General features: G+C 51.4%; 1 protein-coding gene across 3 annotated transcripts in view; it reads left to right on the forward strand.

The window, feature by feature from the left end:
- The first annotated feature begins 1,046 nt into the window (after positions 1–1,046).
- The window catches only part of ZFAT (zinc finger and AT-hook domain containing), a 214,268-nt gene continuing 202,327 nt past the window's right edge, over positions 1,047–12,987 (forward strand). Inside the window, exon 1 of one of the 3 annotated variants that reach the window (XM_088443007.1) lies at positions 1,047–1,230. In XM_088443007.1, the coding sequence (XP_088299133.1) occupies positions 1,173–1,230 (58 nt within the window). In that variant the 5' untranslated portion in view covers positions 1,047–1,172. Of the gene's footprint in view, positions 1,235–12,987 lie in introns of all 3 variants that reach the window. The other 2 variants (XM_088443006.1, XM_088443005.1) reach the window with 2 other exon arrangements.

The following is a 12,987-nucleotide window of genomic DNA, read 5'->3' on the forward strand; positions in this document are numbered from 1 at the left end:
GCACAACATAAGGACGCCCAGTTCCCCACACACACATCAGTAATACCTAACAAGTCTGCGAAAACATCGGTAACATGGAGTACCATCAGAGCTTCACACACACTTGCATCAGGTCTGACCTTACTCAGGAATTGATAACCTCATCACACACAGTGAAAGCCCAAGCTGTGTATGACATCACAGTGGCTAATTTATGCACCTGTAACGGCGTTCAAAGTAAACGCACTGGCACACCTCATGTCACAATCACTCACTTCCTGTCAATCACTCTGCAATGGGTTTGCGTAGTCGCTGCGATCGCAGTCCCGATCGGAGTGGAACAAGGTTGCCGACATTCTGGCTGCCGTTTCCGGGAGGGGGCTGCCTGACCGGCAAAGAAAGGGGGAGTGACCGGCATTGGGGCCACGCGATCACGTCAATTTTGACATGTGTACCTGTGGACGGGGCCAAAATGATATAATTCAGCGCAAATCAGAGGGGTGGGTGTCCGCCTGGGGGGGGTCGGGGAGCAGCACCCGGTTTTCGGGAGGCTCCCTGCCGAATCGGGAGGGTAGGCAAGTATGCAGTGGAGCCTTCACATGCGCAACAATCGTCCGTCTGCGTGCGTAATCACAGTTGCAATCGGTAATGAAACAGGCCCCTTGTTCGAAAACTAAAACTGCTGTTGTGCTTGCCCAGCAGGCACTACCAGCATCTGCTAACATCTAGATTCACAATAGCAGGAGAGATACACTTGTGGCTGCTATATGATTGTGCATAGTCAGGTATTCACCAGAGTTCCTCTTAGAAATAATTTCTGACTCAGTGCTTGAATTTCCTTCTATTGCAAGTGAAATGTTACTATGTTAGTACATCAAACCCGTTTTTCTACTCTGCAGGTCTCCGATAAAATGGCGCCTATTATAGCAGACACTTTTAGTCACCTATGTTATAATAGGTAACTCTAGTGCTCGGTAGCTACTCATTACCTCCGGCCAATCGTCGACCTTGTTTCATGCTCAGCCGCTGGCGACGCGGTCAGAAGAGGCTCTGTGATTGGCGGACAGTCGGGTGACTGGGGGGCGGCTGTCACGGTGTGGAAGTGTCAGTGTGTCTCCGCCGCACGGCTTCCGGTGCCCCCCTCCCTCTCCAATGGCTGCCCTGCTCATCATAGAGCCGCCGCACCGGCTGATATGGTCCAGCTGGAGGGGATGGCGGGCTTGAAGGCCTCTCACAGAGATGCAAGATCAGGCAAGTCAGTGTCTATGGGCAGAGAAGGGGTACACCCTGTGCGTATTATATAGTATGGGCCAGAGCAGAGCTACAAGTGTTTGCAGTAAGAATAAGTTGTAGTATGTGGGATCTGTCAGGTTACAGCTTAAGGCTCCCTGACAGTCCAGGTTTTAGGGATATCCATGCTTGAGCAGAGGTGAGATTAGTTTATGGGGGGTGGATCTGCATATGCGTTACCCAGCCCCCTGCTTTACAGTGCCGCGTGGCCACCGGTTGTCTTGCCCGTTTTTCCGGGCATCCAGGAGAGCATCTCGATATTTGAAAGTCTCCCGGACGTCCCGGGAGAGCAGACAAGGCTCAACCATGGATTTCCTTAAAACCTGGACAGTTTGGTTGACTTGAGGACCAGTTTTTGGTCTTTGGGATGCACCCAGCCACGGTGGAGCGACAGGTGCTTCTGCCAGGGTTGCTGCTATTTCCTAGTTGGAGAAAGGACCTCTGTGACGTATCCACCACGTGACCGCTGCAGGAGGCTGGACTGCTCCTGCGTTACCATCCACTAGGGCATAGAGGGGGAATAAATATTTGTGGCGAGCGCAGTGAGCCACCGTGCCCGAAGCGTGGCGAGCGGACACTTTTGGTCCCCCGTTAGCATCCCCACCCCTCCTCCTTTCAGGCCGGGTCACCTGGGTGTGATGTCACAGGTCCATCTGCGCTGTATAGTCTAGTCCTAACCCTTCTGCCAGTGGGGATCAGTTGTACAGTGCCACACCATGGTCTATGGGATGCATCCGGTCACGGAGGAACCACACACGCGTGTGTAGTAAGTGTAAGCTGTGCTGTTGGAACGCTCCCTGGCACAGCGTACATTGCTGCTCCTAAAAGTACCCCATCTGCCCAGGTTTTAAAGATGCATCGGTATATCAAAATGAAAGAGGTACTAATTAAGGCACTGGTGCTCAAGCATGGATATCCTTAAAACCTGGACTGTTAAGGTGTTTTGAGAGACTATTTTCGAAAACACTGGCTTATAGGATGAAGCTAGTCGCAGGAGAGTTACCTGTGTGTGCATTAAGACTACTGTATATTGTGCTATGAGAGTGCTAGCATACAATGATGTGTGGTGAGGTCAATGGCTGGGGAGGCACACATGGAGATGGGTCAGTAAGTGCTGGGAACCTGTCTCACCCCCTACTCACTGTAACACTCCCCTCACTACACTAAGCTTCAGTGTCCATTGATTCTCCTGCCTGCGTCAGTCTGCTCTTGCTGCTGCTGACTGAGCTCCGATCTCTAATCACAGCAGTGAACTTGCTGGTTACGTGACACATCCAAGGTGTCCACTGCTCAAGGCATGGCCCCCATTCTCAGAGGCATGCCTCTATTAGCGCTCTTTCTGTGCAGCTTACTGCCCATGGTGTGGCCCTGCCCCCAGCTCTGCGAGCAGTGTCTGACTATACAGAAGGCGAGGCTGAGCTGTTGCTGCCTCATCTCTTGTCCCCCTGCAGTCCCAGGGAGCTCCACAAAGCTGGTGAATGTTAACTATAAAATTGATTACAATAAACAGAGAAGCAATTGTATAAGTTATCAATATCTTCTCTATACAGGGTAGTCTCTGCCATATAAAGTCTTCTAGATGTACTGCTACAAGTGTTTGTATTGAGAAGCTGCAGGATGAGAGCACTGCTGGGATGCAGCCTATAGGATGAAGCTAGTCACAGTGGGGGCTACACAATGAGAGCTCTGCCAGACCACAAGGCACGTTTTGAATCTGGTCACAGCAGAGCTAGAAGTGTAAATTGTACAGTGCCAGGCCACCGCGTATGGGAGGAATCTGGTCACTGCAGAGCTAGAGTGTAAATTGTACAGTGCCAGGCCACCGCGTATGGGAGGAATCTGGTCACAGCAGAGATACAGGTGTGTGCTTTGAGAATAAGCTGCACTATGAGCGCTCTGTCTGGCCACAGTGTCTCAGCAGAGCTCTCTGGAAGTGTTTGCTGTGTTAATAAGCTGTAGATGGAGAGAATTACCAAACCACACGTTGTAGGATGAATCTAGTGATAGCAGAGGTGTCTCGGACTGTTTGCAGTGAGAATATACTGTGCACTGAGGGCCTGATTCTGTAAGGATCGTAATTGCAATGCTGCACTCAGGCAGATATGGTAATGCACAGGAGACACCACGCCCCCTGCGCCTCACTTAACCGAGCTGCGTTGTTCAACGCAGCATCGGTTAATCTGAGTACCATCAGCCGGCTGCGGTGACCCATAGGGTCTCGCAGCCGGCCGCCGCAGTTTACAGGAAGAGGCCAGGAAATCTTCGTCACCCGACCGAGATCCTCGCCTCTTCCCTCCCCAGACGGCGGCGACATACCTCAGTTTCAGGTAACGGAGGGTGTTGCTGCCCCCTCCCCGCCCCCAAATGGCAGCACACTGTCAATCACTGACAGTCTGCTGCCAGTTTGCAAGCGGACTCGCAGACCCGTTCTGCACTTGCACCGAACGGGTCTGGCCCCTGCGCAAATTCCCAAACTGCTGAATCAGGCCCTGAGAGCGCTATGATCCCTTCCCATCCTTCACACTTTGTGCAACAACACAAATATTTGAAGGCATGATGAAGCCCCATATACTGTGCCTGCAGGTTATGTATCCTTATGTGGCATTACCTAACAGTGATCACTGGGGAAACGAGAATATACTTTACTGTACAGTGAAAACCTTACTATTTAATGTGTGTGTGTGGTACAAGTGAAAAGTCTGTACTGTGCAGTTTGGACTAAATTGTCAATTGTTTTCAGCTAACTGACTATGAAATACATTATATACCCTTCCATAATGCCCCCACGCATTCTCTTGTAGCTAGCAGCCCCATGCACACCCCATCTCCACAAGGCAGCACGATTCTCTCTCCCAGAACAGAGCGGTGCTGTCATCGGGTACACAGCCGCTCTCCCTACTTCACTCTAATTGCCAGACGTTTATTCGGATGAGCCTTTGACCAGTGGCAGCACGTCAGTGTAGCAGCGATAAACCTAGTGTTCTCATTAGGCTGTTTTAGCGGGTCGCTGCACCGACTTTAAAGAGTCAAAATGTTCACTGCCCTTTTAGCAGTGCCCCGCTAAAACAGCCTGCCCTGTGCCTTCCCCACCCAAGGGCCGCAGTGTCCCGCAGGTGGGAGAATTGCCGTGTCCGATCTCCGCCAGGCAAATAGATGCCGTGCGCATCATCTATCACCGTGATGGGACAGTTTGGGGGAAGACCAGCACCTCAGTACGTGCAGGACACGCCCCCAAGTGTAATGAATTGGGGGGCATGTGACGAGGCCACGCCCTCTCTCTGGTTGGCCACGCCCCCTTTTCAGGAGCGCAGATACTCCCCTGCCTGCACCTTCAGTTCCCTGCCAACGGTATAGCAGGAACACTATAAACCTGATAAGGCCATTTGTCCCCAGGCTTGTATGAAATAAATATACTACATTGTATATACAAATACATTGGTGCAGATGTGCAGTAATGTGTACTTGTCAGCTGAATATTGCATTGGACACATGTAGCTGTTACCATTGCATGTGTATGGCGTTTATAAGCTACTATGAACACAAGAAGTGGGAACATATGGGTTTGTTATACAATAGTCATACTATAAATATCACATATAATATAACACAATCATCGTATTCATTTGTTACGATAACTGTACGTTCAACTTTAACAGCACGAGGTGTCCAAAATGTTGCCCTTCCTCATTATATTGCGATCTCCTGATGATCACCTGGGCCAAAAAAATCTAAAGTGGTCACTTCAATCCTTTTCTGTATTATAATCATGTCCTTGAATCAGGTTATGTTAAGGGTATAGTGTCCTATGTCTGTGTTATATATGTGTATTATGATCATGCCCAGTGGTCAGGTCATGTTGGGGGTGTAGTGTCCTCTATCTGTATAACACCATGGCCAAAAGTTTTGAGAATGACACAAGGATTGGTTTTCACAAAGTTTGCTGCTTCAGTGTTTTTAGACCTTTTTGTCAGATGTTACTATGGTATACTGAAGTAACATTACAAGCATTTCATAAGTGTCAAAGGCTTTTATTGGCAATTACATTAAGCTTATGCAAAGTGTCAATATTTGCAGTGTTGACCCTTCTTTTTCAAGACCTCTGCAATTCTCCCTGGCATGCCGTCACTCAACTTCTGGGCCTCATTCTTGCCTAATCAATGCTTGGAGTTTGTCAGAATTTGTGGGTTTTTGTTTGCTCACCCGCCTCTTGAGGATTGACCACACGTTCTCAATGGAATTAAGGTCTGGGGAGTTTCCTGGCCATGGACCCAAAGTTTCAGTGTTTTGTTCCCCGTGCCGCTTAGTTATCACTGTTGCCTTATGGCAAGGTACGCCATCATGTACGCCATCATGCTGGAAAAGGCATTGTTCATCACCAAACTGTTCTTGGATGGTTGGGAGAAGTTGCTCTTGGAGGAAGTTTTGGTACCATTCTTTTTCATGGCTGTGTTCTTAGGCAAAATTGTGAGTGATCCCACTCCCTTGGCTGAGAAGCAACCCCACACATGTATGGTCACAGGATGCTTTACTGTTGGCATGGCACAGGACTGATGGTAGCGCTCACCTTTCCTTCTCCGGACAAGCGTTTTTCCAGATGCCCCAAACACTGTGATTCATCAGAGAAAATATCTATACCCCACTCCCCAGAAGTCCAATCCCTGTACCTTTTGCAGAATATCAGTCTGTCCCTGATGTTTTTCCTGGAGAGAAGTGGCTTCTTGTCTGCCCTTCTTGACACCAGGCCATTCTCCAAAAGTCGTCGTCCTGTGTCATGTCAACAGTAAAGCATGCTGAGACCATTCATGTGTGGGGTTGCTTCTCAGTCTAGGGAGTGGGATCACTCACAATTTTGCCTAAGAACACAGCCATAAATAAAGAATGGTACCAAAACATCCTCAAAGAGCAACTTCTCCCAACCATTCAAGAACAATTTCCAGCATAACTAAGTGGCTCGGGGAACAAAACATTGAAACTTTGGGTCCATAACCAGGAAACTCCCCAGACCTTAATCCCATTGAGAACTTGTGGTCAATCCTCAAGAGGCGGATGGACAAACAAAAAAACCCACAAATTCTGACAAACGCCAAGCATTGATTAGGCAAGAATGGGCGGCCATCAGTCAGTATGTGGCCCAGAAGTTGAGTGACAGCATGCCAGGGCGAATTGCAGAGGTCTTGAAAAAGAAGGGTCAACACTGCAAATATTGACTCTTTGCTTAAACTTAATGTAATTGTCAATAAAAGCCTTTGACACTTATGAAATGCTGTAATTTTACTTCAGTATACCATAGTAACATCTGACAAAAAGGTCTAAAATCACTGAAGCAGTAAACTTTGTGAAAACCAATACTTGTGTCATTCTCAATTTTTGGCCATGGCTGTAGTGTGTAATAGAATTGTATTATGGTTATGTACAGTGGTCAGGTCATGTTGTGGGTGTAGTGTCCTATGTCTGTATACAGTGTAATAGATGTGTATTATGATCGTGTACAGTGGTCAGGTCATGTTGGGGGTGTAGTGTCCTATGTCTGTATACAGTGTAACAGATTTGTGTTATGGTCATGCATAATACACAACACATAATGATGTCAATACTGTATGTGTGTGTGTGTGTGTAAACTAGGGGTGTGCACCGGCCACTTTTCGTGTTTTGGATCTGGATCTTTCTTCGTGTTTTGGATCTGGATTGGTTTTGCCAAAACCACCCTTCCGTGTTTTGGGTTCTGGGTTTTGTTTTGGATCTGTATTTTTTTTTTTTTAAAAAGCATAAAAACTGCTAAAATCACCGAATTTGTGGGCTTTTCTGCTCCTATGCTTTTATTAACCTCAATAACCTTAATTTCCACTCATTTCTAGTCTATTCTGCACACCTCACAATAGTGGTTTTTATGTCCAAAAGGTTGCACCGAGGTAGCTGGATGACTATGCTAAGCGACACGAGTGGGCGGCACAAACACGTGGCCCATCTAGGAGTGACACTGCAGTGGCAGACAGGATGGCAGTTTGAAAAACTAGGCCCCAAACAGTACATAATGCAAAGAAAAAAAAGAGGTGCAAGATAGAATTGTCCTTGGGCCCTCCCACCCACCCTTATGTTGTATAAATAGGACATGCACACTTTAACAACCCAATCATTTCAGCACCAGGGTCTGCCACACGACTGTGGCTGAAATGATTGGTTCGTTTGGACCCCCACAAAACAAGCTGGCAATTAATCTGTCCCTGCACAAACTGGCTCTACGGAGGCAAGATGTCGTCCTCATCCTCCTCATCCACCGATTCCTCACCCTCTTCAGTGTTGTGTACATCCTCATCCTCACAGAGTATTAATTCGTCCCCACTGGAATCCACCACCACAGGTCCCTCTGTACGTTCTGGAGGCTGGTCTCCCTGGAAGAGTTGATAATTAATTTTTATGAACATCATCTTCTCCACATTTTGTGGAAGCAACCTCCTACGCCTTTCGCAGACAAGGTTCCCGGCTGCACTAAACACTCTTTCGGAGTACACACTGGAGGGGGCAACTCAGGTAAAATAGAGCCAGTTTGTAGAGGGGCCTCCAAATTGCCTCTTTTTCCTGCCAGTACAGGTACGGACTGTCTGACATGCCTACTTGGATGCTGTCACCGATGTAATCCTTTAACAGACAGACGCACACTTGTCGCTGCTGCTTTGAGGATGCAGGTGCGGCTGCTGCGCATACATTTCACATACAAACACAGAAAAAAAGATTATTTTATGTTGGTTGGAGCGCACTTTGAGGGTTACACCACCCTTTAACAGACAGACGCTCGCTTGTCGCTGCTGCTTTGAGGATGCAGGTGCGGCTACATCCCACACAATTCCGAGACATAAAAAAAAAGATTTTTTCTACTTCAGGGTCCATAGGGTATCCACAGGATACCTTGGGGTATAGGTGTGACGTCAGTCGCAGGGCACCAAAGAGTTAAGCTTTCAGCCTCCCAGGATGCACTAGGTCCCCCTCCTATACCCCGCCCCCGGGCCAAGGCACCTCAGTTTAGTTTGGTGCCCGGCCGGAGTCGGGTGCCCCTGTTGGAGTGGGGGCTAGAAGAGCCCCTGAAGCTTTTTCTTCATGCAGCTGTGGCTGCACATCTGGATGAACAGCATGGACAGTCAGTCCTGACGTCCATGCTGTCTTCCCTACACCCCGCCGGTACCAGAACGCCGGTACTTATCCGGGGATGCTGGTGGGCGTCTGGGGTCACAGCTAGCGGTGACCCCAGATGCTCCGGACCATGGCCGGATTCAAGGGGGACAGAGGTAAGCAGCGGGGTCCCGCGGTGGGTCCCCGCTGATCACATGGTCCTAAGTCCCCAGGCAGGGGGCTCCCTGGGGACTGGCTGCAGCGTGGAGCCAGGCGACCAACCTGCACTTCCACTACCCCCTGGGACAGCGGACCGCAGCAGAGCGGTAGCGCTGCGGCGTCCCAGGGGTTAAATGCATGCCAGGGGAGCGCGCCTTCCCTGTCTCACAGCCGGCGCCTCCCCCGCTGCACACAGCCCTCTCTGCACTGTGCTGACTGGTCCTGTGTCAGCGCTCCTCCCCCAGGCCAGCTTCTCTCTGCTCCTCGGCGGCCATCTTCTCTGCAACGCATGGTGAACGCTGCTGGAAGTCTGGAAGGAAGCATCGTGGTCTGGGTCCCCCCGCATACCTCTCCTCCGCTGTGGCTCAGGTCTGTGTATGCAGCGCTGTGTCCTACCAGGCCCTGTGTCTGTGTAGTTGAGTGATCAGCGCTGTTAGTGCAGGAATTGTTATTTCTCTGCATTGTATGTGACTGTGCTAGCGCTGCCTGTAACTTTTCTTCTCTAAACTGTCAGCTTTATTACTGTCCCTGTTCTTTCTGCTAAAGCCCTTGCGGTGCGGTGCTGCAGGGTGGTCTCTCGCCTATTTAATACTTAATTGGTGAGAGAGGTCACATACGTGGTGCCATCATGTCTGAAAGTGATTTTCCCCTCCGGCTACAGTGTACCACGTGCAAAGTACCGTTAGCGGAGGGGGAGGGTAGCGCGGAGGGCCTTTGCCGGCAGTGTTTGTCCATGGCGCGGCCTATTACGGTTACAGCACCGGTACAGGAGCCGCCCTGGGCTTGTTTCGCTCAGGCGTTAACAGCTTTAGTGGGCCAGTTAGCTCCGCAGCCCGCGTTTACTCCGATGGGTTTGTCCCAGCAGTCTGTGGTGTCGTCACCCATGCAGGGGTTCCCACGACAATTGGTGGTACCCCACAGTCTCCCTATTTCCCCGCTCCCGGGTTCTCAGGAGCCAGCGTGGGTTAACTCCCTGACGAGTTCTGTACAGCACTTGTCGGATGTGTTGCAAGGGGAGTCTGTGATGCGGCCTCATAAAAGGCCGGTGGCGTCTCTGTCCGCTCCTTATGAGGATGACGAAGGGACGTCTGATGATGGGGAGATTCTGGATCCTTACGATCAGGAACCTCTCCATACTAAGGACGCTGATGCTAAGTCCAAAGTATATATTCCTGGACTTATTCGGGCGGTCCGCACAGCCTTGGTGATTGAGGACGAAGTTCCCCCAGCGGCTAAATCTAAGTATGCCTTTTTCAAAGATGTGAAGGGCGATGCCACAGTCTTTCCTCTTTCGGGTCAGTTGGTGGACCATTTAGAGGAGGCGTGGAAACAGCCTGGCAAGCGATACCGGCCGCAGAGACGCCTGGCGGTGGCTTATCCGTTCGCGGATAATTATTTTGCTAAGTGGGAATCCCCTCCACAGGTGGATTCTCACGTGACCCGTCTTGTCCGTAGTGCCACATTGCCGATGCCATCCATGTCCTCCCTTAAGGATGCTACGGACCGCAAGGTAGAAATCTGCCTGAAGTCCACTTATTCCCTTGCAGGGGGGCAGCACGGCCAGCTATGGCCATTTGCTGGGTTGCCAGAGCGATATAGCGCTGGGCGGATTCATTAGAGGCTTCTTTTGAATCCGACTGTCCGGCCGAACAGGCGGAGTTGATTGGCAATCTCCGTGATTCGGCCACCTACATCAACGAGGTGGCTCTAGACATTAGTACTCTGGTGTCTAGAATTTCTTCAGCAGCGGTAGCTGCTCGTCGCACCTTGTGGCTGCGATCCTGGAAGGCGGACGCAGATTCCAAGAAAGGTCTGGAAGCGTTGCCGTTTACCGGAGAAGTTCTCTTCGGTCCGGATCTGGATAAGATTGTGGCCACACTGGCGGCAGCCAAATCTGCTTGTCTCCCGTCGGCCGCTGCTCCTTCTGGTTCTGGACCATCGTCCTTTCGGTCATCTAGGGCCCAGGGCAGGCCCAAACCACAGTCGTTTCCTCGACAGGCTGGCCCTAAGAAATCGGTCAAGCCCCGGAAACAGGCATGGAGTACCAGACATCCGGCCCCCAAGCCAGATGACAAGCCTGCGGCCTGACGGTCCGGGCCTCCCTTTGGGGGATCCCAGGGTGAGAGGCCGCCTGCTGCAGTTCTCCCGGTGTTGGTCATTCACTACGACAGACACTTGGGTTCTGGAGGTGGTCTCCCACGGGTACGCCCTCTCCTTCCGGCACAGACTCCCGGCTCGATTCTTCACCACGGGTCTACCATCAGACCGGAACAAGGCTACGGAGCTGCGGAAGGTATTGCACCCTATGCTCCAGGCTGGAGTTATAGTGCCTGTTCCATTCTCCCAGAGGGGCCAGGGTTTCTATTCAAATCTATTTTTGGTACAGAAACCCAATGGGTCATATCGTCCGATTCTCAACCTCAAAGCACTCAACAAGTCTTTGCGGGTCCCGAAGTTTCGGATGGAGACCCTACGGTCCATCATTCTGGCGCTGGAACCTGGGGACTACATGGTGTCATTGGACATACAGGACGCTTACCTGCATGTCCCTATTCTTTTGCGCCATCAAGAGTTCCTTCGGTTTGCAATCCGCAGCGACCACTTCCAGTTTCGGGCGTTACCTTTTGGCCTGGCGACAGCACCACGTGTTTTCACCAAGGTGATGGCGGTCATGGCGGCTTCTCTGCGGCTGCAAGGAGTCCGCATGTTGCCGTACTTGGACGACCTGTTATTGGTGGCAGGATCTCCAGAGCTCCTGTTACACCACTTGGACCTGACCATTGCACTGCTGCAACGGCACGGCTAGCTAATCAACTGGCAGAAGTCCACTCTAATCCCGTCTCGGTGGATTCTGCATCTTGGAGCCTTATTGGACTCGGGACAGCAAAGGATCTTTGTGACGGAGGACAAGATCTCTGCTTTACAGTCAAGGGTGCGCAGTTGTCTGCACAGCCGCCGGGTGTCCTTACACTCGGCGATGAGGTTTCTGGGCTCCATGGTGTCGGTGTTCGACATGGTGGAATACGCCCAGTTTCACTCCAGACCTCTGCAGCACCTGATCCTGTCCAAGTGGAACGGGCTGCCTCAGTCTCTGAAGTTCCAGACGATTGTGCTCACCCCGGAGGTTCGCCTGTCCCTTGCGTGGTGGTTAAAGACGACCCACCTCAACAAGGGACGTCCGTTCTGGGTTCCAAATTGGGTCCTGTTGACAACGGACGCCAGTCTTCGGGGCTGGGGAGCAGTTTCGGGTCCACACTTGTTCCAGGGCAGGTGGACGCCGACAGAAGCGGAGCTTCCAATAAATATCTTGGAACTCCGTGCGGTCTTCAATGCTCTCCTGCAGGCACAGCGGTTTCTCCAGGGTCACCCGGTGCAGGTCCAGTCGGACAATGCTACCACCGTGGCCTACATAAACAGGCAAGGAGGAACTCGCAGTCGGGCGGCTCTCGTAGAGGTCTCTCGGATCCTGGTTTGGGCGGAGCGCAATCTTCCGGCCATATCAGCGGTCTTCATCCCGGGAGTGCTAAATTGGGAGGCGGACTTTCTAAGTCGCCAGGACGTTCATCCAGGGGAATGGTCCCTGCACCCGGACGTTTTTCAACTACTGGTGGATGCTCTGTCCGTCCGGTGGACGTTCAGGTTCGCATACCTGTTCCCTCCGGTCTCCCTTCTTCCACGGGTAATCCGGAAATTCAAACAGGAAGGAGGGACGCTCCTGTTGATAGCTCCCGCGTGGCCCAGACGGCACTGGTTCTCGGACCTTCAGGGTCTGTCCGTGGACAGTCCTCTGCGGTTGCCGCTACGACCGGACCTTCTGTCTCAGGGTCCTTGTCTTCACCCGGACCTGACTCGGCTGTCTTTGGCGGCGTGGCTGTTGAGACGGCCATGCTGAGGTCCTGGGGGTTTTCCAGCTCTGTGGTGCGTACCATGTTACGAGCTCGGAAACCGTCTTCCGCGAGGATATACCATCGCGTGTGGCATACGTTCTTCCAGTGGTGTCGACCGAGAGGTTATGCACCGCGGGAGTTTCGTCTGTCTCTGATTCTCGCCTTCCTGCAAGCGGGACTAGATCATGGGCTTCGCCTTGCTTCTTTGAAGGTACAGGTTTCAGCCCTATCTGTCTGGTTTCACCGTAGGATTGCTGCAATCCCGGATGTGCACACCTTTATGCAAGGTGTTCTCCGTATTCAGCCGCCCTTTGTTCCACCTGTGGCGCCTTGGGATTTGGCTGTGGTCCTGAGGGCTCTCCAAGGACCGCCGTTTGACCCACTGGGCTCAGTGGATATTAAATGGCTAACAGCTAAGACTGTTTTCCTTCTGGCCGTTGCTTCGGCCAGACGTGTTTCTGAGTTAGGGGCTCTTTCTTGTAGACCCCCTTTCTTGGTTTTTCATGGG

This window comes from Taudactylus pleione, unplaced genomic scaffold (genome assembly GCF_031769625.1).
Source record: "Taudactylus pleione unplaced genomic scaffold, aTauple2 ptg000321l, whole genome shotgun sequence".
NCBI classification, from domain to species: Eukaryota; Metazoa; Chordata; class Amphibia; order Anura; family Myobatrachidae; genus Taudactylus; species Taudactylus pleione.